Source organism: Plecotus auritus, assembly GCF_963455305.1.
Source record: "Plecotus auritus genome assembly, chromosome: 9".
Taxonomy (NCBI): Eukaryota; Metazoa; Chordata; class Mammalia; order Chiroptera; family Vespertilionidae; genus Plecotus; species Plecotus auritus.
In genome coordinates, this window is record NC_137783.1 from 112,245,412 (window position 1) to 112,272,859 (window position 27,448).

The 27,448-nt window shown below is 46.0% G+C and overlaps 1 protein-coding gene across 14 annotated transcripts in view; it reads left to right on the top strand.

Annotated features, from left to right (window-relative positions):
* The first annotated feature begins 159 nt into the window (after positions 1–159).
* Positions 160–27,448, top strand: part of STIM1 (stromal interaction molecule 1) — a 219,873-nt gene continuing 192,584 nt past the window's right edge. For 13 of the 14 annotated variants that reach the window (XM_080687151.1, XM_080687160.1, XM_080687158.1 and 10 more), the window contains exon 1: positions 169–907. In XM_080687151.1, coding sequence (XP_080543277.1) covers positions 769–907 — 139 coding nt within the window. In that variant the 5' untranslated portion in view covers positions 169–768. Of the gene's footprint in view, positions 908–27,448 lie in introns of all 14 variants that reach the window. The other variant, XM_080687157.1, reaches the window with a different exon arrangement.

The window sequence follows — 27,448 nt, forward strand, 5'->3', positions numbered from 1 at the left end:
AGGGGCGCCCGGTGGGTGCCTCCAACAGGTTATTCCGGGATAAACCCGGCGCAGGGGCGGGCCGGGCTTCGCAGGGGGCCGGGCGGCGCGGGGCGGGCCAGTGGGAGAGCACGCCCCCGCCAGCCCGGGCCCGCCCCGCGCCGCCCGCCCGCCCGCCGGGGAGCCGCTGTCCCGGGCCTGGCCCGTGCGCGTCCGCCTGCTGAACCTGGGCTCAGCCGGCAGCCTGGGCACGGGACTGGGCGGGGGCACTGACCTCGGCCTAGGAGGCCTGGGATCCCAGCGCCGCCCGCGCCCGCGGGGGCCTGCTCGCTCCCGAGCCGGTGCTGCTCGCCCCTCCTTGGCGGGGCGAGGCCAGGTGCCCCCCTCTTCCCCTCGCTTCTCCCCCCTCCACTCCCCTGCTCGCGGGAGATTCCGCCCGCCCGCTCCCTCTCTCAGGGGTGTAGCCCGCTGCGGAGCTGACCGCGGCCCGGTAGCCACCCTGTCCAAACTCTCCGGAAGCGGCCCGAGCAAACTGGGCGCTCAGGCCGCCCCAACTCCGGCGGACCCACTGTTGGACCGGAGGCGACGGCCCTCCTTCCGAGCCCAAACTTGGAGCATTTGACCTTTGGCTGTCGGAGGAGGCAGGCCCTCGAGTGCCTGGACAGCTGCGGCGCCTCGAGGGCATCCTGCCTGGAGTTCCAGGACCCACGGCCGCGCTCCCGGACTCCCGGCTTCACCTCTGGGATCTCGCGGTGTCCGTCGGGCGCATGCTGACTGAGACCCCGAGTCATGGGTCTGTGCGCGCGTCTCGCCCTGTGGCTCCTCTGGGGGCTCCTCCTGCACCATGGCCAGAGCCTCAGCTACATCCACAGCGAGAGGGCGGCGGGAGCCAGCTCGGGGGCCAATAGTGAGGAGTCCACTGCAGAAGGTAAGGCTTTGCCACCGGCTGGGCCGGGCCGGGCCGGGGGCTTTGACTCGGAACCGAGGTGCCCAAATGGGCAAGTTGAACTCGTTTTCTACATCTGCCTTTGGATGAAGGACTCACACAGGGCACTGCCTGTTCCCAGTAGTCCAAGGAGTTCTTCCCGTTCAGGAGACTTGGCTAATGGGTTTTTCTCTCTTGAACAACTTTCCTCATCTCTCCTCAGGATGTCTTGTTGGCACTGAGGAGAGGTCTGCTTTGGGACACCTTGGCCTTTCCGATCAGCAAGCCAAGACCCCTTCCCAGAACTACTTGTCAGGAAGAATGGCCAGGGCCGAGAAGTCTATTGCTGTTGGCTTTTTCAGCACTTGGCAACCCAGGGAGGTTGAGGCTACTTGGGTTGGGCAGGGAAAGTCGGGGCTAGGCCAGCTCCATTGGTGTGATCAGGTGTGCCTTCCTATTCCAACAAGTGTGGGAACCCTAGTCCCTCCCTTCCCTTAGGTAATCTGCTGGGTATTAGCTGTGACACACAAGGCAATTCCTTAGATGGAATTTTTAAAAATCTATTTACCACAAGGGATTTAAATGGCCTTTCCTCAACACGGGCACCACATAACTTCTGGGACCACTTGTTGACCTCTGTTTCTTCTGACAGATGAGGGTGGGGTTTCTATGATATTTTTGTTCTGTCCTGGTTTTCCCTATGTACTGATGGAGCCTTGTCAGATAGCACGAGCCCTGGTGTTTTGTTGCAGAATAAAAGAGCCCTTTTAAAATGCATTTGTTTTATACAAGGGTTAGAAGGAATTCTCCTTTCTCTCTTTCTCTCACAGTGTTTTGCCCAAAGCAGTGGGCTGCAGAGTGGAGATAGTTGATAGCTGGGTTCTTTCTGAGGGGGGCCAGCTCCAGTGAGAGGATGCTCAGTGGATAACCATCGAAAGCAAGGAGGAAAAGGAAACAGGCCGGGAAGTTTCACGGATGCATTCAGAGGCTGGCTTTGGTGGTAGACCCTTTCTTAGGAAACCCTCGCTGTTAACTTCCTTGACTGGGTTGCTTGTGATTCCAGGTACCCCAAGGGCTGGGTTCCAAGTGATGTTAGGGTTGCCCTATATACAAGCATGGCACCTTGGTGTTGCTTTGAAGATAGGTCCTTCCTGCATATTAATCCTTTTTCTCCATATGGTGTCTCCTTGGCCCCTGAAACATAGCTCAAAGCTTGGTTCTGATTGGGCTGTGAAGGGAAAGACTGGTAGGCAGATATGGGTCAAACTGTGAAGTAGCACTAAGGAACATCTCTGCTGTTCCAGTGACATCCCTGTTTATAACTGATATGTTCTTTTTTAACCCTAAAATATGAGTGCCTAACATAAAATGAATATTTTGGGTAGTGGGGAGAAGGTGTTTTATAGGTTAGACACAAGCTAACGGGATGAAATTTTGAATTCTAGGTATTAGCTAGCTGCCAGGAATGTGTTGTGTATGTTTGTGGAGGGGGGTGATAAATGAGAGACATTCCAGCATCCTTCAGAACCACCCCCTAACTTGAGTTTATGGAGACAGTCTTTCACACAACATATTTCAGAGGCCTTGATGTGTTGATTATACCACTTAGGCCTCTCTTTTGGTCTTCCTCTCAATTCAGAAATTACTTTCTGCTGTCACAATAATGCTGAATCCTAGGGAGGGAAGTGTCAGAGACCCTAGGTGCTGGGAATGGCTATGGTTTGTGGGAACTTGGAGGCCCCAGCACTATTGTTCTGGCAGGTTGTCCCCTTGGGCCTGTCTGGAAGTTTGTCTCTGATTCAGACAGGAACTAAGTTTTGCAAAGAGTTGGTTTGTGGAATGCGCTCAGCTAGAGGATTTGGGGAGAAGTTTTATGGGCAGCCAGGAATCTTGTAGGTTTTCCAGTTCCTGTGTATCTTCAGAACACAGGAGTTTACTTGCCCTTAAAACTGCCACTTTTCTAAATCAGATTCAACATACCCAGTCAATTTATATGTTCTCTGAAGTTTATATTTTACAATAACACAGCTATTTTTCTTACAATAGTCTCACAATAGCCCTATTAGAAAGTGGAGCAGAAACTGGGTGAAGAATCTGAATTCTGTGCTCAGTCTTACAGACAGGTTTTCTGATGCTTGAGTCCTAGACCACTTCCATCGTCTTAGGCCCTGCCCTGTTAAATGATCACTGGGCAAGGCCAAGAGAATGTTACTTTTCTCCTGGTGAATTAGTGAGGCAGGCCCTGGTGACTCTGCAGCAGAGAGTGAAGAAAAGGCCTGGCCATTTCTACTCTGCAGAGTCTTCTGCAGGGGCGAGGGAATTGGATTTTTTCTCTTGTTGGATGTGTATGCCCATCTAAAGGCCTGAACCTGCAGGGAAGGCAGGTGCTCTGGTAGCAGGCCCTCTCATTGGGCCATTCCTGTCACCTCTTAGCTCTTTGATGCCTGTACACTGAGCTATGCTAAGTCACTTTCTTATTAAAGATCTGTCCTGGCTGTGCTGCTCTGGGGCCTGCATTTCTGAAGCTGGCCTGGAACTCATGCTTGGAATCTCCCTTTGGACTCGGGGTTCACTGCCTCTAGAAACTGTTTTCTGCAGAATGTGTTGAGGGGTCCCAGGTAAGTCTGGAGTTGTAACTGCCAGTGTTGGAAGTATGAGGACCTCTAATCAGGAACTGTGGTTTGACTCAGTATAGCTAGAACAGAGCCTCGGAGGACAGACATCTAGGTTGTTTGTGGAGTGCAGTCTGACTTCTCAATAAACCCTGATGGAGTAGGAGGCCCGAGCCTTGCCTGCCCACCCAGCTAGTTGCTGTTGCTTCCAAGGTTATAAATGGCTTGGCCATCTTGGTAGCTATGCTAATTTTAGCTGAGGGTGGCTCCCGGAACTGGACTGGAGCCAAGGGAAGGTGGGTGGGGCTTGACTGAGGCTAATATTGGAGGCTGGGGAGAGGGTCACAGTAATCCTGGGGTAGCTAGGACATCATCTGCACCCATGCCTCAGCTTTGACAATCACCTGTAGCTAGGTTAATTTATTTAGCTAACATTGAACAGTGCCATCTCGTGTGCTCTTTAAGTGCCTGTTCTGGCCAGGCAATATGTTTGGTGTTGAATTTAAGGCTGAACAAAACAGACAGGTTCTCTGCCCTCATAAAGTTTATACTCTAGAGGGGAGATAGGAAATAAATACATAAATAAATATATTATATTGTGGTAAGTGCCATGGGAGAAAACATAAACAGAGTGCTGTGATGGAGAATGGAAGGACAGAGATCCAGCTAAAGTAGGAAGCCAGTGCCTGGAAGGCATTAATAACATCAATAATGATAACAGCAAACATTTTTTAGTACTTACTAAAATAGTTTCGGGCACTATTCCAAACATTTATTTTTCCAGTCATTCTGTGTGCTAGTATTAGCCTCATTTTATAGGTGAGGAAATGGAATAATAGGTTAAGTAACTTTTGCCCGAGGTTATACAATATTAGGGAGTAGAACCAGAATTTGAACCCAGGCAGTCTGATTTTTCTCCCTACCTCCCAAAACCACTACATTATACACTTTCTCAAAACTCTGTGATAAACTTTGTAATAGAGGTATTGTATATACATACAGAAGGCTGTGGGAAGCCCAGAGGAACAAGTGACTAACCCTGCCTGGGCTAGCTGGGGGTGGTTTTTCAGTTTCTCCCATAATTTTTCTCAGATCTTGGGAAGCTAAAAAGTAGTTGCCTAATTCAAAAAAGCTAAGAGGTGGAAACATCAGTTAGTTACACCCACTTTTTTTTTTTTAAATACATATGAGGAAATTGATGTCTAGAGAGGCATCAAACAGAAGTTCCACCTGAGTTATTAGAACTAGACTAAGACATTTGAGTCAGGGACCCTGACTCAATCGGTTATTCAGTACCTAAGCCCATTACTGTAGATTGTATAGATTAAGGGTTAAGTGAGTTCTGTGAGGGCTGGGCTAGGCTAAGGTGGTTGGGAGGGCTTCCTGGAAGGAGGGGTAAGGCACAGGCTGAAGAGAACCAGGAGGGAGTGATTCGACTTGGGGAAGGATGGGGGAAATGGAAGTGTCTTAGATGTCTCTATCACCAGTGAAAGCACATGGGGGTCTCACTGTTTGGTGGCTGAACAATTACTGGGCAGAGTTGCTTCATAGTTGGCCAGCTACCTCGCATGAGGGCCCATAGACAGGAAGATTGCAGTCATGTGTGATCTAACAGCAGATCTAATAACTGCCCTAGTTTTGAGGTAATGAGGAGTGTAAATAATATTTTAAGATATCTGCAACAATGTAATGTGACATGAAAATGACTATAATTTTTATTGGTGACAAAAATTATAGGTACTACTTATAATATTGTAGTTGGTTGCTTACAATATATAATTAAAGGAAATGTTAACTTTCAAGAAGAGAATATTGAAAATAAAGATGTAATTTCTTTCTCATCCATATTCACAGGTGCCCCTGAATTCTACCCATGGGCACCTTAGGAATGTGGAGCCTTCACATTTAAGAACTCTATCTGGCAAGGAAATGATGGGGTCCTTTAGAGGGGTGTGGTTTCTGAGATCTCCACAGGACTTGGGTTTGAGCCCCAAGAGGCCCCTCATTTCCTGCTGAGTATCTTTGACATATGTTGCTGAGTGACTTCATGGGCTTGCTGTAGTCCATTTTCCTTTGTGGGAAATGATTCTCCAGGAAACCCAGTAGCTGTGGCTGGGAGACTTTTAGGGAGAGAGAAAGATACCAAACTGGGCCTCCAACAGAGCTTTCCTTTTTGTTACTGCTGATAAAAAAATATTATGAAATATTTAAGATATACAACATAGTATAAAGGATAATACATTGAATACCCATGTACCCACAATAGTTTAAGAAATAAAATAATAACAGTACAAAGCTTTGTTCTATTACCCTCAGGACACTTTGTATAAATCTCTTTTGTAACACTAGTACATTGTATATGTTTGTTCTCTCATAAGTATAAGCTTTTTATAGAAGAAGGGAGGAGGGTTGTACTTTATCTCTGTTTTTATTGTCCCTAGGCTAAAACTTCTGTTAAAAGTTTGTTGGAGCCCTGACCAGTTTGGCTCAGTGGATAGAGCGTCGGCCTGTGGACTTAAGGGTCCCGGGTTCAGTTCCGGTCAAGGGCATGTGCCTTGGTTGTGGGCTCATCCCCAGTGGGGGGTGTGCAGGAGGCAGCTGATCGATGTTTCTCTTTCATCGATGTTTCTAACTCTCTATCCCTCTCCTGTCCTCTCTGTGAAAAATCAATAAAATATATTTTTAAAAAAAAAGTTTGTTGGAAAGCTTGAATCAAGGGCCTGTCTGAATGAATCATATTTTCTGTCTTCATTTCAAACCATCTCATATGTCTTGGTACACATTCTGGGCTTTTTCCTCAACCCTTGGAAGTGTTGCTTGTCCAGGGCACTTTGTATTTTCATCCAAACTCAGATCTGTTTATACCTTTCAATCTATTATTTTATCCTCAACTTTGGAAGTAGTTAGGGCTGTTTTTATTATTATGCCCGTTTTAAAGATGAAGAATTTATAGCTGAGAAATTTGTGTCACATAGCTAAAAAATGGCAAGATCAGAACGATAACTCTGAGGATCTGTGTACCAAGCCCTTGCTGTTTTTTTTTTTTTTTTTTTTTTTTTTTTTTTTTTATCAAATACACTAGGGGCCTGGTGCATGAATTTGTGCATGGGTGGGGTCTCTCGGCCTGGCTGGCGATCAGGGCTGATTGGGGCTGGTCGCCCATGGGGAGGGACCGCAGGAGGTGGGCCAGCCACGGGAGGTTGGCTGTGGGAGCACACTGACCACCAGGGGACAGCTCCTGCATTGAGTGTCTGCCCCCTCATGGTCAGTGTGCATCATAGTGACTGGTCGACCGAACAACCAGTTGTAATGGTCACTTAGGCTTTTATATATAGAGACTAGAGGCCCAGTGCATGAAATTCGTGCATGGGTAGGGTCCCTAGCAACTGCTGGCTGCTGGCCTGGGCCTCCCTTCCCCTGGCTGCCTGCCGCCACCGCTGGCCGGGGCCTCCCTTTGCACCTGCATTGGCCTGATGCTGCCTGCTCACCTGCTCCACCATCCCGCCATGGTCTCACTATTATTGGGGCCCATTGGGGCTGGCAGCTGCCGCCCGCTGCCAGCTCCATGTCAGCGATGCCTGCCATATTCCGTGCCGCTCCCTGGTGGTCAGTGCATGTCTAACTCCCGATTGGTCGAACTCCCGCCCGTTGGAACAATTTGCATATTAGCCTTTTATTATATACGATTACCTGTTGATGTGTTGCTCACTGATCTGGCATTGGGAGCCTATAGCCTCAATGGTCAGGAGATAGCTGTGTTAACAAAGGTGTAAGAACAGTCTAGTTTCCTATCACAAAGTGCTGCTCTGGAGGGTGGTAGAGTCTACAATCTTACCCACCATACCCTGTTGTTGGAGTTATCTGTATATGTGCCTGCTTTCCTTGATGTTCCATATGCTCCTCAAGGTTTAGGACAGTAAGCTCCTAGCACAAGGCTTGGCATGTAGTATACTTTATATCCTATAAAGTTTGTAGAACTAAATTGAAGGATACTTATTGTTTGGTTCTGATTCTACTATAGTTTACTAGTTTACTATACTAGTTAGAAGTTAAAAAATATTTCTTTGGAAAGGGTTAGGTAAAGTTGAATGAATAAGCTTCATTTACTTAGAAAGTTCACTGTTTTAGAATTTCTCATTTGTCTTTGTTAAGAAAAATCATCCAGATCACTTTGGGTCCAGCAGTCTCACTTTACTTGGAAGAAGTTTGTCTAATATTTTAAAGTAACCAGACTCTTCTCATTGTAGTCATTACCACGAGACTGCAGTTATGAGTAGCTGGAAAATTGTCTTATTCCACTATGTGTAGTGGGGAAAGGAGTGGGTGGGCTGAAGAGAAGCCTAAATGTAAAGTGAGATGATTGGCTTTGGTTTGCAGAAGGGTCTAAGTTGGCCACAGCCATCAGACATAAATATAATATCTGGATTTAGGGGAGTATCAGAGTTTCAGTTCCTTTCCTTATTAGATATGGATTTAGTGGAGGGTAACTCATCTGGTTTCTCTCAGCCTTAGTTTTTTTCATTTGTAGAAAGGGAATAAGCTTAATGAATAAATTTGTAGTGAGGCTCAAATGAGATAACTTATATGGTGTAAGGGCTTTATAACTCCAAACTACTGCACAACTAGGGATAGTTGGGTCCTTTCAAACTTTGCTTTTGTGTGCTGAAAAGCCTCAGTCAGAATCTGAGTGTTGGCTTATGGTAGCACCTCTCTGTAGTTGCTTCTCTGAACCTGCTGTAGGTCCATTGTTTTACTTTGGGTGTGGCCAAACTAGGCTTTTAATCAAGGCTTACTCTAGGCCAGAGGGAAGCTGATGATAAAGTATGGGTGCTAGTCTTTGACTTTATTTCTGGTCCATACCCCCTTCCTTTAACTGCAGGCTTGAAATGTCTCGCAAAAAAAAAAAAAAGAAAAAAAAAAAAAAAGAAAAAAAAGAAATGTCTCGCCAGATGGGCATGGTCTCCATCTATGTTGGTGCATAACAAATTATCCTAAAACTTAGAGGCTTAAAATAATAAACATTTATTATCTCACAGTTTCTGTGGGTTAGAAATCTGGTTGCTGCTTAGCTGGGTGCCTCTGGCTCAATGTCTCTTATGAGGTTGTAGGCAAGCTGTTAGGCTGGCATTGAAGGCTCAACTTGGGGGAGAGTTTGCTTTTAAGTTAATTTATGTGGTTGAATGGCAGGCCTTGGTCCCTTGCCACATGGCCCTCTCCATTGGGCCGCCTCATGACATGATAGTTGGCTTTCCCTATGACAAATGATCCCAGAGAGAATGAGAGTGCTCAAGATGGAAGTTACAGTCTTTTTTTTTTATTATCTAATTTTGTAATTGATATGCCACAATTTCTGCCATATTCTATTTGTTAGAAGCAAATCATTAAGTTTAGCCCTCACTCAAAGTGAAGGGCCAGGCTGGTGTGGCTCAATGGTTGAGCATCCATCCAGGAACCAAGAGGTTGCCGGTTCAATTTTCAGTCGGGGCACGTGCCCGGGTTGTGGGCTCCATCCCCAGTGTAGGGTGTGCAGAAGGCAGCTGATCAATGATTCTCTCTCATCACTGATGTTTCTATCTTTCCCTCTTCCTTCCTCTCTGGAATCAATAACAAAAGAAAAAAAAGGTGAAGGGATTACACAAGGGCATGAATATCAGGAGAGCAGGGATCACTGGGAACCATTTTAGAAGGTGCCTATGATATCACCCCAGGGCCATGGTCTTGGGAACAGTGGCTTCTAGGTGCTATGTCCTCTTAGCTCAAGCATGTCAAATTCAAAGGCTAACACGGGCCAAATAAACAAGGTTTAAGTTTATGTGGGCCCCCAAAAACAAAAGCTTCGGTGTTCATAGAAACATAGGTTTATTTCGAAAGAGACATGCTGAATACAAAGGGCTGAAATAAATGAGTCAACATAAAATAATAAAACATTTTAATTAAAATTAATATTTTTTCTTGAACATTAACTTACCAGACATTGGATAACTGCACAAATTAATAAGCATAACGCAAATAAACCTATTTTTCTTGTTCTCTGAAAGCGAAATATTTCCTATTGTGCACACTAAACAAGTCAGTACAAGACTAATAACGTGGCAATCGGCTGCTAAAATATTCGCTGCTAGTATTAGTGGAGAGAAATGGTGTGCCTGCGCATAACGGAAATGAATGCAACACGATAATATTAATTAGTCATTAGGGAACATTGTAGTTTGTTATTAATAACCCTATATAATAAAGAGGTAATATGCAAATTGACTGTCATGCCCTCATAAGATGGCTGCTATGACCAGGCCGGCAGGGGGGTTAGTGAGGGACAACCAAACGACTGAATAAGCAGGCTGCATGGGGCGACCAGGCCGGCAGGGGGGTTAGTGAGGGATGACCAAATGACTGAACAGCAGGCTGCGTGGGGCGACCAGGCCGGCAGGGGGGTTAGTGAGGGACGACCAAACGACTGAACATCAGGCTGCATGGGGTGACCAGGCCGGTAGGGGGGCCGTGAGGGGCGAGAAGGCCAGCAGGGGGGGCAGTTGGGGATGACCAGGCTAGTAGGGGGGACAGTTGGGGGTGATCAGGTTGGCAGGGGGGGTAGTTAGGAGTGACCAGGTCAGCAGAGGGGGCAATAAGGGGTGACCAGGCTGGTAGGGGGGGCAGTTAGGAGTGACCAGGCCAGCAGGGAGAGGGCAGTTGTGGGTGACCTGGCCGGCAGCGGGGGGCCATTAGGGGCAATCAGGCTGGCAGAGGGGGCAGTTAGGGACGACCAGGTGAGTGATTAGGGGCCAGCGGTCCAGGATTCTGAGAGGGATGTCCGACTGCCAGTTTAGGCCCAATCCTTGGGATCGGGCCTAAACCGGCAGTCGGACATCCCCCTAGGGGTCCCAGATTGGAGAGAGTGCAGGCTGGGCTGAGGGGACCCCCCCCCCCATGCACGAATTTCATGCACTGGGTCTCTAGTTATGTATAACAGGATATTGTAAAAATTAAGTTACAAAATTTTTATTGAAACGTTTCTTACATACCGTTATATTGGCTGGGCTGCAAAAATATTTGTTCTGGGCCACATTCAGCCTGCAGGCCGTGAGTTTGACATGCTAGTCTTAGCTTTTCTTTTTCTCCTAGAGTCTTGTAGAGTCTTTTTGTACTTCTTTTGACATGGCCCCTCCCTCTGTACTCTTCCCCTGTCTTAGGCCCAATACTAAACTAGCTTTTCATTTTAGTTTCTAGTCCTGCCTCCCAACTCCTTGTTTGGTACCTTCAGGTGGTTTTTTTTTTTTAGTTTTTTTGTTTGTTTGTTTTGTTAATCCTCACCGAAGGATATTTTCCCATTGGTTTTTAAAGAGAGTTGAAGGGAGGGGAGAGACAGAGAAAAACATCAATGTGATAGAGACCCATCCATGTGCCGACTGGGGATTGAGCCTGCCCTTGACCAGAATTGAACCCAGGACCCTTCAGTCTTCGGGCCGATGCTCTATCCACTGAACAAAACCGGCTAGGGTAGTGCCTTTAGTTTTGGAGTCCGTCATACCGCCTTGGAGCTTTTACTGCCCCAACTTGGCTTCTGAGAGCTAGACTGATAAGTGGCGTTGAAATGGACTTACACACTGACAGATGAAAAACTTACTCTGACCTTTTAGGCCATTGATGTTAGGTGTTAGGACTGGAAGGATTTTTAAGGACTATCTCTCCCAAACTCATTTTACACATGAGAGGAACAAACTTGCCCAAGGTCTTAGCTACGGCTAGACTCTAATTTTGTCTGATTATCATTCACATACTGTTCCCACTTTGTTGTGAAGCCTCTCTGCCCTGATGCAGCCAGCTTGGGTTGCTAGGGGTGTCTGAGACATATACAGAGGAGAAACAGAGAGTAATTCACAATACTGTATTGTGCTGGGGAGAATTGGGGGTATACAAAGCTGTTGTCAAGTGCCGCTTCTGAGGAGTTTTTCCCCAGCTAGAGAGCTTTTGTAACAAGGCACAGAAAAAGAAGCTTAGTAATATTTTGGGCATATGGTGGTTAATATCTGTATTCTGTACCACGCTCTGCAATCTCAGTTCAGAGCAAGGAGAGATCTCTGTTTGGATGTACAGAGTAGGCTTCCTGAAGGAGGTGGGTGAGAGTGTTGTACTGTTTGGCTCGGCTGGTTGCATTATGTATGGATTTGGGGCCTCCATAGGCAGAGTAAATGAATCTAAGGCCTTGTGGGATTACTTGTGGCCACTTGGAAAGCGCCACAGGGAAGCTTCTTGGGCATTGAGAATTTGACAGGATCTTGCCTGTGCTGGCATCACTTGCTAGAGCAGGTGAGGTATGAATAGGGATGCCTATGGCTCTGTCATGTTTAAGTGGAGCAGATTTATTTCATATGGGAGGCCATGCAAAGAAAAACCTGAAGTGAACCAACAAAAATGCCCTTTTGTTTTCTGCTGGGATTTGGAATAGAGATAGTGCAGGCTCTAAAATCCCTCTGTGGGTGGTTATTTTCTTCCTGACCCAGGGTTCTGTCCCCAGACCACTTTGCTCACTCACTTCATCTTCTCTGTTCCCCTCTCTACACCTCGGGCCAGCCAGGGTTTTGTTTTGTTTTGTTTTTGTCTACAGAACATATCTTATATTGCTTTTCTTTTGCCTTTACATATGTCGTTTTACTATCCTCCCAGGATGTTCTCCCCTCTCTTCCTTTCTTCTTACCTAACATTTCAGTCCTTTGTGCGTGTTCCCTGATATTAACACTAGCCATGAGTTCCCTGTCATCTCTGATAAGACTCTGGTTGCATGTGCTATCTGCAATACTCTCTGTGCACTTCACACCCTGCTTGTGCCTCTTAAAGCAAGAGACATCCTGATGTAGAATCAAGAGCACTGGGCACTGGCTTGAGTCCTTACTGACAGTATGAGCCAAACTATAGTTTCCTCACTTGAAAAATGGGCTCAAAATATAGTTTATTTGAAAGGGTTGTATTCATTTTAAAGTCTGTGTGTGTGTGTATTTTCCTCTCTCTTGAGGGCAAGACCTATGTTCGGTTTGTTGACCATAGTACCTATCCTTAGTATCTGTCACAGGGCTGGTCAGAGAGTATGTATCTAAAATATATTTGTTGAATAAATGAATGAATAACAATGACTTGATCCTTGGATTGAGTAGGCATGGAGGGAGAGGGCCAGGTACATTGACATCAGTTCCTGTGAAAAGCTTAGATAAGAGAGCACTAAGGTTAGGGATAGAATTCACATGGTAGGTTTTCTGAGGAGTTCTGTGGGTGCTATTTCTCTGCTGAGTACTACTTCATCCCTGTTTATTGAGCACTGACTGAAGCTGTGCTCAGTGACAGTTATCAGTCATACTGATGGTTTGGCCTTTGACTCTGGCTGGCTGTTTTTGCTTTTCACAGCAATGGCTACCCTGAGTAGGTGGCTGCAGTAGGAGTGGAGCAGGGCTGTACTCGTGGAGAGCCGATGTGAGACCCATGGGCAAGGCTTCCTTGGGTTCTGCTGCTCCCCACATGGGTTTATCTCAGGTCAAACTTGAGACAGCCAAATGAACAGAATGAACCTTAATTGCTTTTCTTAGCCTGCCTTGTGGGATGGAGGAGGGAGCCTTCTTTTATTATACGCTTGTCTTGCTGCTGGGAGGTAGGCTAGTCCAGTGAAGATCACTGGCTTTTTAAATGTTATCTCTGATTCTGAGAACTCCCTGGGCCTCAGAGAACTCCAGCCTGAGCAGATATCACACTAGCTTTGCTTCAAGGCATTGAGGAGGGCCCTCTAGAGAGACTGTGGAGGGGGCAGAGATGTAAGAGAGTAGGCTATGCTGTCAGCATGGCTCAGCTAGGACAAATCTGTCCTTTTCCTCTGTTCACTACATTTACAGAGCTCCTGGCTGCCTTGTGTTGAGGTCTGGCTTAGGTGATGACCAGAAATCTCACTGGTAGGCAGGCAGACAGACAGGCTGGCTTTCAAATCTCATGTGCTGCTTTCAGTGTGATTCAGTAGCTCTGCTCCCGTTGGCCTCTCTGGGTTATCTCAGGCCTCTTGGGAAGCTCTCAGAACTCTCATTACTACAGTGTATGTTAAAACAAATGTGTCCATGTTTGCCAAGTTTCCAGAGCCAGCATCTAAAATGTAGTGGCATGGGAAGATGGGTGCTATTTAGGCATAAGCAGTATGTGTATGTGTGTTTGTGAGTGTGTGTTGCTATGTTATCATACTTGTGGAGGTTTTGTTTCAAGAAACTTTCACTGACAAGGGCAAAGTTCACTGAAACTCATACTTCATATCTCTAAAGAGAGAAATATGTAATTAAGACAACTAATTTCAGTGATCAAAATGATGATGATAGCTATTTACTGAGTACCTGTTATGTTCCAGGCACTGGGTTAGATGCTTTATATCTGCACAACACCCTTAAAGGTGGATATATTTCTCATTTTATAGATGAGAAAACAATAACTTCTAAAAGTTTAAAGAATTTTCCCAAGGGGACTAAGCCAGGATTTAAATTTAGGTTTCTCTAACCCAAAGACCAATGCTGTTTCTAGTTTAATAATTTGTGGGAAGGAAAGAAACGGCTATATGAACTTAGGTAGAGATGTACATTTGGAATAAAAAGTGTACAAATTGCCCTGGCCGGTTTGCTTAGTGGTTAGAGCACCAGCCTGTACACTGGAGTGTCTTGGGTTCAATTCCTCGATAGGGGCATGTGCCTGGTTTGCACATTCAATCCCTGGCCTCGGTTGGGGTACGTGCAGGAGTCAACCTATTGATGTGTCTCTCCCACATGGATGTTTCTCTCTCTCTCTCCCTCCCCTTCCACTCTCCCGTCCACTCTCTTTAAAAATCAAGGTGTACAACTTATCAGACTATTAGTGTCATTTTTTTCTATTACCTAAATAGCCTGGAAGAAAGTGGCATTAGGCCTTTAGGATATGGGGGAAGAAATGAGAGGGCATATTTCACTTATAAATCCTGAATGGCAGTATCACATTGGTGAAGTGTATAGCTACAGAGTGGTGTGTATTCAATTTGTATCTTCCAAAAATAGCATTATGGTTGAGCTCTTCTGGATATAAGCTTTGGGTTAGGGTCTGTATTTGTGTAGTGATCTTTATATCTTCAGTCAACATTTAACATTTAACATGTATGTTATATGTTATATGACACTCCCTGCCTAGTTAGAAGGACTGTGGAGTTAAGATGTACACCCATATTTTTCTTTATCATCTACACCAATGAAAGAGAAACATGCAAATTACTGTCACTCTGCTATGCTACCAGCCAATCAGAGTGAGTATGCAAATTAACCTGAAAACATGGTGGCAGCCCCGCCGTTTTGGGTCTGTGGGGGTGGGAGAATTTGGGTGCCAGCGCCTGAGGCTGGCTGCAGCCAGGGAGACCAAGAAGCCGCCTGCCCCGTGATCCCAGGCCGCAGCCAGCCGCAGAAGCTGCCTGCCCCACGTGCTGGGGGAGACGGAGAAACCGGACCCCAGCGCTTGAGGCTGGCTGCAGCCTGGGAGACCAAGAAGCTGCCTGCCTTGTGATCCCAGGCTGCAGCCAGCAGCAGAAGCCTCATGTCCGCCTGCCCCATGTCCTAGGCGAGACAGAGAAACCGGGCCCCAGTGCCTGAGGCTGGGTGCAGCCCAGGAGACGAAGAAGCCGCCTGCCCCCTGATCCCAGGCCGCAGCCAGCCGGAGAAGTCGCCCACACTGCATCCCAGGGAAGACTGAGAAGCCACCGGCCTGCGGTCCAGGTGCCAGCACCTGCGGCTGGCTACAGCCTGGTAGACGGAGAAGCCGCCCACCCCGCGGTCCTGGGCACCAGCTCTTGTGGCTACAGCCCAGGTAAAGCCACCTGCCCACCATCCCCTGCGGCTGCAGCCGGCCTGGGCGCCTATGGCTGACCAGAGGGAGGGAAGCCCGGATCCCGGATGCCTGTGGTCGGCTGGAGGAGGGAATCCTGGGTCCTGGATGCAGGGCCGAGGCAGAGGTGGTTAGGGGCAATCAAACCAGTAGGGGAGCAGTTAGGGACAATCAGGCTGGCAGGCAGGTGAGCAGTAAGGAACCAGCAATTCTGGATTGTAAGAGGGATGTCCGACTGCCGGTTATCCCCTGAGGGGCCCCAGATTGGAGAGGGTGCAGGCTGGGCTGAGGGACACTCTTCCCTTCTCCCCCCACCCCCCGCACGAATTTCATGCACTGGTCCACTAGTCCTATATAATAAAGAGGTGATATGCAAATTGACCATCACTCCGACACACAAGATGACTGCCCCCACGTGGTCAAAGATGGCCGCCCCCATGTGGACACAAGATGGCCGCCACAAGATGGCCAGCAGGGGAGGGCAGTTGTGGGGGACCCAGGCCTGCAGGGAGGGCAGTTGGGGGGAACCAGACCTGCAGGGGAGGGCAGTTGGGGGGGACCAGGCCTACAGGGGAGGGCAGTTGGGGGGAACCAGACCTGCAGGGGAGGGCAGTTGGGGGGGACCAGACCTGCAGGGGAGGGCAGTTAGGGGCAACCAGGCCTGCAGGGTAGGGCAGTTGGGGGCAACCAGGCCTGCAGGGGAGGGCAGTTGGGGGGGACCAGGCCTGCAGGGGAGGGCAGTTGAGGGCAATTGGGCCGGCAGGGAAGGGCAGTTAGGGGTGGCCAGGCTGGCAAGGGAGGGAAATTAGGGGTGACCGGGTCAGTAGGGGAGGGCAGTTGGGTGCGACCAGGCCTGCAGGGTAGGGCAGTTGGGGGGGACCAGGCCTGCAGGGTAGGGCAGTTGGGGGCAACCAGGCCTGCAGGGGAGGAGAGTTAGGGGCAACCAGGCCAGCAGGGGAGGGCAGTTAGGGGTGACCAGGCTGGCAGGGGAGCAGTTAGGCATCAATCAGGCTGGCAGGGGAGTGATTAGGGGGTGATCAGGCTGGCAGGCAGAAGCGGTTAGGGGTAATCAGGCAGGCAGGCAGGCGAGTGGTTGGGAGCCAGCAGTCCTGGATTGTGAGAGGGAATTCCACCGGGATCTGGCCTAAATGGGCAGTCATACATCCCTCAAGGGGTCCCTGATTGGAGAGGGTGCAGGCTGGGCTGAGGGTCATCCCCCCAACCCCCGTGCATGAATTTTGTGCACCAGGCCTCTAGTACATAATAAGAGCTCAGATTTATTGATCATCTACTCTATAACAGGACTGGCTAGATACTTTCACATATATAATGTTGTTTAGTCTTCACAACAGTTTTCCATTTTATAGCTCACTAGTGGCCCAGTGCACGAAATTCGTATGTGGGGGGTGTCCCTCAGCCTGGTCTACACCCTCTTCAATCTGGGACGTCCCTCTCGCAATCCAGGACCGCTGGTCCTAACCACTCACCTGCCTCCCTGCTTGATTGCCCCTAACCATTCTGCCTGCCGGCCTGCTCACCCCCAACTGCCCCCCACTGCCAGCCTGCTCGCCCCCAACTGCCCCCACTGCCAGCCTGCTCGCCCCCAACTGCCCCTCCTGCCGGCCTGCTTGCCCCACTGCCCCCCTGCGCCCCCTCCCCGCTGGCCTGATCACCCCCAACTGCCCTCCCCTCCTGGCCTGATCTCCCCTAACCGCCTCTGCTTCGGCCCTGCCACCATGGCTTTGTCTGAAAGGATGTCCAGAAGGTTTCCTGGTCTAATTAGCATATTAACCTTTTTAAAATTTTTAAATATTTTTTTATTGTTTAAAGTATTACATGTAGTAGTACATATATCTCCTTTTTTTTCCCCCATTGACCTTCCCCCAGCCTCCTCTACCCCCTGCCGCATGCCCTCATCCCACTCCCCCAGTGTCTTGTGTCCATTTGTTGTGCTTTAGCATATTAACCTTTTATTAGTATAGATTGTGCAAGGCAATGTAGGTTCAGTATCCTGTGAATGACACTGATGGCTCTATTGGCAAATGCGATAACCTCTGCCTGGAGACATCAGGGAAGCTTTGTGGAGGAGATAGCATCTTACTGGGTCTTCAGGAACTTCATGCAAAATTGTAAGGTAGGGAAATATTCCAGCCAGAGAAAATACCATGAGTAAAGGCATGGAATGGGAAAAACTGAAGAGTCTTTAGGGGGCCATTAGTCTAGATTGGTTGGAGAGTGGCATCTATGAAGGAGACAATTATAAAATAAGGCAAAAGAGATTAATTGAGGAAAGTTCATGGAGGACCTCAATTGTAGAAAATAAGTAGACTTTGCAGGTTTTTTCTTTTTTAATTTACTTCAGAGAGAGGAGGAGAGAAGGAGAGAGGGACAGAAACATCAATGATGAGAATCATTGATCAGCTGCCTCCTGCACGCCCCCTACTGGGGATGAAGCCCTGACTGGGAATCAAACTTTGACCTCCTGGTTCATGAGTCCACACTCAAACACTGAGCCACACCAGCTGGTCCTTTTCAGGTTTTGAGCAGGAGAGAGATATGACGTGAGTTTTGCTTTAGGGAGATTAATCTCACAGAGTATGCACAATGCATTGGCGGGGGTGAGGTTGGCGACAGGTAACCTACATAGGAGACTGCAGTTGTTCATGAGCAGAGATCAGGGTCTACATTGTGGAGGTAGAATTAATAGGACTTGGAGTTTAAGTGTACTAAGATTCACTTAAAAGTAAATTTCATCTGCAGAGTCTACTTATTTCTACAATTGAGGTCCTCCATGAACTTTCCTCAATTAATCTCTTTTGCCTTATTTTATAATTGTCTCCTTCATAGATGCCACTCTCCAACCAATCTAGACTAATGGCCCCCTAAAGACTCTTCAGTTTTTCCCATTCCATGCCTTTACTCATGGTATTTTCTCTGGCTGGAATATTTCCCTACCTTACAATTTTGTATGAAGTTCCTGAAGACCCAGCAAGATGCTATCTCCTCCACAAAGCTTCCCTGATGTCTCCAGGAGGGGAGGAAAGAGAAAAGTCAAAGGTATACTCATATTTTGAGTGTGGGGGATGAGAAGTCTGATGGAGCCATTAACAGAAAATATTTTCCAGCCAGAAGGGTCAGTGCTGGGGTTGATGAGTGGAAGGGTAGTTGACTTTCTTTGAAGTGCTCCGCGAGAGACTACACTTCACAGTACTCCAGGAGCTGAAGAATTCTCTCTACACTTGCTTCACATCACTTCTTTTTACTGATAAGTTTTCTGGTGTCCAAGGAAGTGAAACAATTTGCCTAAGGTTATACAGTAAGTTCTTGGTGGATTCCAAGTCTGAGAATCCAAGTTTCTTGTTTTTTTAGCTGTTAAGCTTCCTAACAGAGCTGGGCTTTCTTTGTAGGAAAACCAGAGTTTTTGAGATAGAAAAACCTGGGTTCAACTCCAGGCTTTGCCATTTTCTGTTTGTACGATCTTGAACATGTATAACCTTGCTTTTTCTCTCTGAATCTTAGTTGCCAAATTTGTAAAAAAAAAAAAAAAAAAGGATTATTAATTTCTACCTTATGGAGGCAATGGAAGATAGGTACTTTTGTATAACTCTTTAAAAAATTAAAAAATTTCTTTATTGTTGAAGTATTACATATGTCCTCCTTTCCCCCTCTTTGACCTTTTCTAGTCCCCCCTCTTCTCCAGCCCCAGACCTTCACCATCCTATTGTCTGTGACCATGGGTTCTGCATACATGCATACAAGTTCTTTGGTTGATCTCTTCCCACCCACTCTGCCACCCCTGCCTTCCCTCTGGGATTCGAAAGTCTGTTCCATGCTTCTGTGTCTCTGGATCTATTTTGTTCATTAGATTCCATATATGAGTGAGATCATGTGATACTTGTTGTTCTCTGACTGGCTTATTTCACTTAGCATGATACTCCCCAGGTTCATCCATGCTATCTCAAAGGGTAAGAGATCCTTCTTTTTTATTGCTGCAGAGTATTCCATGGTGTATATGTACCACAGCTTTTTAAAAAAAATTGTTTAAAGTATTACATATGTCTCCTTTTTCCCGGATTGATTTCCCCTCCTTGCCACTCCCACGCCCCTAGGATAAGCCCCCACCGCCCCAGTGTCTGTGTCCATTGTTTATGTTAATATGCATACATACAAGTTCTTTGGTTGATCTCTTACCCCCTCGCTGCCCCCCGCCTTCTCTCTGAGGTTGGATGGTCTGTTCAGTGTTTTTTTTGTTTCTGCACCTATTTTTGTTCATCAGTTTATGTTGTTCATTACCATATATCCCACATATGAGTGAGATCATGTAATATTGATCTTCCTCCGACTGGCTTATTTCACTTAGCATAATGCTCTCCAGGTCCATCCATGCTGTTGCAAATGGTAAAAGTTCCTCCTTTTTAATAGCAGTGTAGTATTCCATTGTGTAGATGTACCACAGCTTTTTTATCCACTCATCCTCTGATGGGCACTTGGGCTGTTTCCAGATTTTAGCTATTGTAAATTGTGCTGCCATGAACATAGGGGCACATACATTCTTTCTGATTGGTGTTTTGGGTTTCTTAGGATATAATCTTCGAAGTGGGATCACTGTGTCAAATGGCAGTTCCATATTTAATTTTTTGAGGAAACTCCATACTATTTTCCACAGTGGCTACACCAGTCTGTATTCCCACCAGCAGTGTACTAGGGATTTGCTTTTCTCCACATCCTCGCCAGCACTTGTCATCTGTTGATTTATTGATGGTAGCCATTCTGACAGGTGTGAGGTGGTACCTCATTGTCATGTTTTGTTTTAATATGTTTTTATTGATTTTTAGAGAGAGAGGAAGGGAAAAGGATAGAAAGAAACATCAATGAGAGAGGAACATCATCCATCAGCTGCCTCCTGCACGCTTCCCACAAGGGATCAAGCCCACAACCCAGGCATGTGCTCTCACCAGGAGTCAAACCGATGACCTCTTGGATTCCTGGTTGACACTCAACTGCTGAGCAACACTGCCCGGCCCCTCATTGTCATTTTAATTTGCATCTCTCTAATGATCAGTGACTTTGAGCATTTTTTCATATGCATGTCCACTTTGGAGAAGTGTCTATTTAGGTCCTTTGCCCATTTTTTAATTGGATTGTTTGTCTTCCTTTTGTTAAGTTATATGAGTTCCATATATATATACAGTGGGCTCTCTTTTCATTTTGTTGATAGTTTCTTTTGATGTGCAGAAGCTTTTTATTTTGATGTAGTCCCATTTGTTTACTTTCTCCTTAGTTTTTCTTGCCCTAGGTTAGGAGACGCATACTTCCTTCCAGTCTCTATGTGGTCTTCACTTTCCATCCTTGGTTATCAGGGTTCTCTCCAGCTAGTCTTCAGTTGATTATTCAGAATGGTTTTTCTATATTTTAGTTGTAATTCCAGTTTGGTCCTGGAGCATGTCAGGAGCATGGCTTCCACTTACTTCGCCGCCATTTTGGAATCTCTCAGAAGAAATTCTAATTAATTAAGCAGTTGCTTACTCTTTTGTAGCTTCAGTCTTAAAGCATTCCCCCACCCTTCCAATTATTTCCTTTGAGACTTTTTTTCCTTCTTCCTTCCTAGCTTGGTTCTTTTGAGTCTCCACAGTGCTCTTTATGGGATAGCTTATTTAATAAAAAAGAGAGGACTAGACTAGGAATTAGGTAGACATAATTTAGCTCGGGTTGTAATACTCTTGGCCTTTCTGGGCCTCAGTTTCCCCATACCAAGTATTTTGGGGATAATAGAACATAACTCACAAGGTTGATGCACGCAGATCTTATGAGATAATGTGACAAATATTTAGTCTTATACAAATGTAATTTATTATTATTAGTGTTCCTCCTCTGAATTCTGATCATCTATATAATTTCCTGGTTCATTCCCTCTCTTTACCTTATGTCTCCTTGGTTCTCACTTTTCCTTATAACCTTGCTTTTTCACTCTCAATGACAACAGGAAAAATGTGGCTATGCTAGCACTATACATGGTACAGTTGCGAGAGAGAGGGCCCAAGTCTTTGGGAAATGTAAAGTTCATTGACTTTGGAGTTATAATATTTTGTCATTAACTTGAACAGGATGCTTTACCCCTTTGTCTCTCAAATTTTACATTTGTCTCCTGGTTTACCATGTAGTTGTTTCTAATCTTGAACTCATTTCATTGTAGAACAGTGGTTCTCAACCTTTCTAATGCCGCGACCCTTTAATACAGTTCCTCATGTTGTGGTGACCCGCAACCATAAAATTATTTTCGTTGCTACTGCATAACTGTTATTTTGCTACTGTTAATGAATTGTAATGTAAGTATCTGTGTTTTCCGATGGTCTTAGGCTCTACAGCAGTGGTTCTCAATCTGTGGGTCGCGACATTAGAAAGGTTGAGAACCACTGTTGTAGAAGATCCCCCTTAAAATGCAAGAATTACTGGGCTCAGGTAACAACTGAGAATCAAAACTAGCTTTTGCTTGCTTTTCAGTGTAGGTTAGGTTAGAGCAGCAATTTTCAACTGGTGTGCTGCAAGAATTTTTAAAACATGCAATACCTGACTATTTAGACAGGAGCACTGACCTCTTTTCCCTTAGATCAATAGTCGGCAAACTGTGGCTTACGAGCCACATGCGGCTCTTTGGCCCCTTGAGTGTGGCTCTTCCACAAAATACCACGGCCTGGGTGAGTCTATTTTGAAGAAGTGGTGTTAGAAGAAGTTTAAGTTTAAAAAATTTGGCTCTCAAAAGAAATTTCAATCGTTGTACTGTTGATATTTGGCTCTGTTGACTAATGAGTTTGCCGACCACTGCCTTAGATTGTCAAAAAAGTGACAACAGCCAACACAACAATAGCCATCCAGTGTGAATTAATCAAAATGATACCTATTTTGCACTGGCTGGTTAGAGCGTTGGCCCATGCACCGAAGTGTCACAGGTTCAATTCCTAGACAAGGTCACGTACCTGGTTGGCAGGTTTGATCCCAGCCCCAGTTGGGGTGCATGTGGGAGGCAACCAATTGATGTGTCTTTCTCCTATTGATGTTCCTCTCTTTTTCTTTCTCTCTCTCCCCGTCTCCCTTCCACTCCCTCTAAAAATCAATGAAAAAAATATCCTTGGGTGAGGATTAACAACAACAAAAAATTTTACCTATCTTTTTTTTTTTTTTAATATATTTTATTGATATTTTACAGAGAGGAAGGAAGAGGGATAGAGAGCTAGAAACATCGATGAGAGAGAAACATCGATCAGCTGCCTCCTGCACACCTCCCACTGGGGATGTGCCTGCAACTAATGTACATGCCCTTGACCGGAATCGAACCAGGGACCCTTCAGTCCGCAGGCCGGCGCTCTATCCACTGAGCCAAACCGGTTTTGGCTTACCTATCTTTTTTTGTCAGATTAGTAAAAAACATAATATATATTTTTAGTGTGCCACAGAATTTTAGTAATTAGTTTATGTGTGCCATAACATGAAAATGGTTGGAAACTGTTGGGTTACCATTGGGAGCAGGGGTCACAATAGGACACTGGGGTGAGGTATGGATCCTGGCAAGAGGGCAGGTATTTTCTTTTTTTTAATATATATATTTATTGATTTCAGAGAGGAAGTGAGAGATAGAGACATCAGTGATGAGAGAGAACCATTGATTGGCTGCCTCCTGCATGCCCCATACTGAGGATCAAGCCCGCAACCTAGGCATGTGCCCTGACCGGGAATCGAACCATGACCTCCTGGTTTATAGGTTGATGCTCAACCACTGAGCCATACTGGCTGGGCAAGGACAAGTCTTAGTTTATGATATAGGGATGGTGTCAGGGCCTCAGAGTATTTGATACTGCCTCTCTCATAGCCACATCCAACTGCTCTTCCTGAGCTGCACATGTGCCTGTACTCTCAGCCAGAAGTCAGAGCTTGGTGAGGCTTGATTCCCCCAAGAATTCATTGATGAAAATTAGGGCATTTGAGTGGATCTAATTGGCTGAACTGTGTGAAGGGCAGAGGCTTTCCTTGGGGGATCCTTTTAATCTCTTGTGGTTATAGACTTTTTAAGGTTGGACTAATTAAAATGTTGGCAGCTGGACTCAATACCTTCCATGCACTAGGTCCTGCTCCAGCCTCCTGGAGTACCGTAAGTTGGCACAGGTCGTCTTTCTTGGAGAGCTAAGGAATGAGTTTCCATGTCCTTATCTAAATAAATGCTTACTGAGCTCTAGCCGGTTTGGCTCAGTGGATAGAGCATCGGCCTGTGGACTGCAGGGCCCCAGGTTTGATTCCGGTCAAGGGCACATACCTCAGTTACAGATTGGCCCTGGTTGGGGCACGTGTGGAAGGCAACCAGTGGATGTGTCTCTCTCATATCTATGTTTTTCTCTCTCTGTGTCTCTCCTCCCTCCCCTCCACTCTTTTTTATAAAAAAAATCAATGGCAAAATATCCTTGTGTGAGGATTAATAAAAAAGTTATTAATTAAAAACAAACAAACAAATAAATGCTTGCTGATGTGATATTTGTCCAGAACAGGCTGCCACACATCTCATGGTGGAGAGATCTAGATCCAGATTTGCCTGGATTTGCTACTCTCTAGACTCCTGAGGTTCTCTTTTAGGTCAATTCTCTATTATTCCCAAAAGGCATTGCTCTATTAGCTGATTTTCACTGCCCTGAGGAATTCTTCTCTTTGTGTGTTTCTGTTCTAACTAGAAAAAGGGAGAAGGAAAATATATTTTATTATGTCCCATCATGTGCCAAGTTGGGGCTAATATTTTACATAGCTGCCTTTTGAGATATCCTCATATCTTTTCATAATGTCCATTTTACAGATGAGGAAATATTCATAAAAGGAAAATAATTTGCCTAATTATCATTACAGTCTGGAAGCAACTGAACCAGAATTCAAATCTGGATCTCTCCCAAAGCCTCTGGTTACCTCTTTAGGTAGCACAAATGATTTCAGAACCTACTATCCTTCTAAGCTCAGCTAATTTCCTACCTCCACAAAATCTTCAATTCAGAATTATTATTTTTTAAATATTTTTTATCGATTTTTTACAGAGAGGAAGGGAGAGAGATAGAGAGTTAGAAACATCGATGAGAGAGAAACATCGATCAGCTGCCTCCTGCACACCTCCTACTGGGGATGTGCCCGCAACCAAGGTACATGCCCTTGACCGGAATCGAACCTGGGACCTTTCAGTCTGCAGGCTGACGCTCTATCCACTGAGCCAAACCGGTTAGGGCCAGAATTATTTTCTTGATTTGCCTTTCCAGAGCACTCTGCCCCTCTCTCTAATCTGGTTGATATTTAATGGGCCATGGATCTACCTCCCTCATTTGACCACACTCCTCCTGCAAGGTGTGGTACTCATGATGTAATTGTTAAATCACCCAATGAAGGCCATGGCTGGGTTGCTCAGTTGGTTAGAGCATTGTCCCAATATGCTAAGGTTGTGGGTTAGATCCCCAGTCAGGGCACATACAAGAATCAACCAATGAATGCATAAATAAGTAGAACAACAACAACAAAAAATCAATGTTTTTCTCTCTCTCTAAAATCAATAAATAGAAAGGTAAAAAAAAAAAAAAAAAAAAAAAAAAGAACCAATGAAGTTGTAGTTGGAATTTCAGGCTTTGTCACAGACTGTTAAAGTGAAGGATTTTAGGCAGAGTCTTGGCTAGCTCCCTGAGTAAAGTCAGGCCTGGGTTGTGGTCTCCTTTTTTAAAAAGTCTTTATTGTTGAAAGCATTACATATATCCTCTTTTCCCCCCATTAAGCTCTTCTAGCTCGCCCTTACCCCTCTGCCCCCGCAGACCTGAGTCTTCTTGATTTGTACAGAGTGTGCTGTATTATATTAGAAGCAGTAGAGCCTTCTAGGCAAGATGCTTTTGGGTCCTCAAGGGAGCAGGCATCTCTTATCTTAGGTCATTTTCCTTGGCCTCTGGCTTTGGAGTTCGTTTCTTTCTTGTGGTCTTCTTGTAATTAATAGAGCTTAGATCACTGCTACCTGGAGTGAAATAGTGTGAAAAAGCCCTCTAGCTGGCTTTGGTTGGAATATACCTGTTGACTGTGGGTTGCTTTTTCCCTACAAAGAGCATAATGAGTTATTAATCCTGCATTTGGGACTTAAACTTTCTGCCACTTCTGCTATTAGTGCATGTCACATCACAGGATAAAGGCTTTCCTGGAGAAGGCAAGCTTTTAAAAGCATTTTTATAAGTTGAATGATCTTTCTTACTGACTTGAAAAAATTATAAAAGTATTTTTAGGCCTTTTCTGTATGTATAGCACACATGCTTAGTATTTAACATCAGAAGTTTGTTCCTGCCTGGCTGGGGAGAGGTTAAACAGGTGTAAAGATATTTGTCAAAGCTTGAACTGAACACTTAAAATGAGTGCATTTTACTACATGCAAATTATCTTACCTAATAATAGACAAACATGTAAATTGACTGTACCAGCCAATCAGGAGGGAATATGCAAATTAGAAGGACAAAGATGGCAGCCGCCCAGCTGCTCCAGGTGTGGAGTGTCCGGGCAAGGCAGGACGCCTGCTATGAAAGGGAGGGCCGGGGACAAAGGGATCTGCAGGAGCAGCACTCTGGCTGCAGTGAAGACGAAGACTGCAGACTCCGGAGTCTGCAGTGAAGACAAAGATGGCAGACTCTAGCCGGAGTCTGCAGCAAAGGCAGCAGACTTCAGCCTGAGTGAAGGCCTGGGTCTCGGGTGCTGGAGGAAAACCGGAAGCCAAGGGAAGAAAGGCCTATTGCATGAATCTCTTCATTCAACAGGCCTCTAGTCTATAATAGTAAAAGGGTGATATGCTAATTAGATCGGACGTCTTCCAGACGTCATTCTGGACGTCCTTCCTGACCAAGCTGGGGTCAGAGGGAAGCTAGCCCGGGTTCTGGGTGCCTGTGGGTGGCTGGAGGAGGGAAGCAGCCTAGGTCGCTGGTGCCTGCCGGCGGCCGGAGGAGCAAAGCAGCCCAGGTCCCTGCCGACTGCCGGCTGCCGGAGGAGGGAAGCCTGGGTCCTGGGTGCTAGAGGGAAGCTAGTGCTGGCAGCTGGAGGAAGGAAGGCCTACTCTTGCATGAATTTTCGTGCATTGGGCCTCTAGTATCTCAATAAAGTCATTTGAAAAGTAAAAACAGCCTGGCTGGCATAGCTCAGTGGTTGAGTGTCATGGTTCAATACCTGGTCAGGGCACATGCCGGGGTTGCAGGCTCGATCCTTAGTAGGGGGTGTTCAGGAGGCAGCAGATTGATGATTTTCCCTCATCATTGATGTCTCTATATCCCTCTCTCCCTCTCCCTGCTTCTCTCCAAAATCAATAAAAGCATATATATTTTTTAAAAGTTTGTTCCTTTGGGAATAAATAGTAAATTAGAACATAAAATACAGTTAAAACGCCTTCACTGGGAAAAGTAACCTATAATAATAAAAGTGTAATATGCTGCCGAGACCAGTTTGGCTCAGTGGATAGAGCGTCGGCCTGTGGACTGAAGGGTCCCGGGTTCGATTCCGGTCAAGGGCATGTACCTTGGTTGCAGGCACATCCTCAGTGGGGGGTGTGCAGGAGGCAGCTGATCGATGTTTCTCTCTCATCGATGTTTCTAGCTCTCTATCCCTCTCCCTTCCTCTCTGTGAAATATCAATAAAATATATTTTTTAAAAAAAGTGTAATATGCTAATTATTAGTAGACCAGACGGTTGAACAGCGGAACGACCATCCGGACAACCTTCTGGACAACCTTCCGGAGGAAGCTGGGGCTATGAGGGCCGAGCCCCTTGCACGAATTTCATGCATCAGGCCTCTAGTAAAATAATAACAATAAAAATATATTACACAGTAGGATGAAACAGTGTTTTTTATTTTGGTATACTGGGGAATATGAAATAGCTTAATCAAATAGAATGAATCAGATAGTGACACAAACCCTTTTGGTTTCTATAGTATGAAGAATAGATTATGAAATGTTCTTAGGAGAAGGGAAAAAAGTGCATTTTGAGCTTTTTTCAAGTCCAGTACTCAGCTGTGTTCAAGGATAGTGAGCTTTCTGGGTGTGTC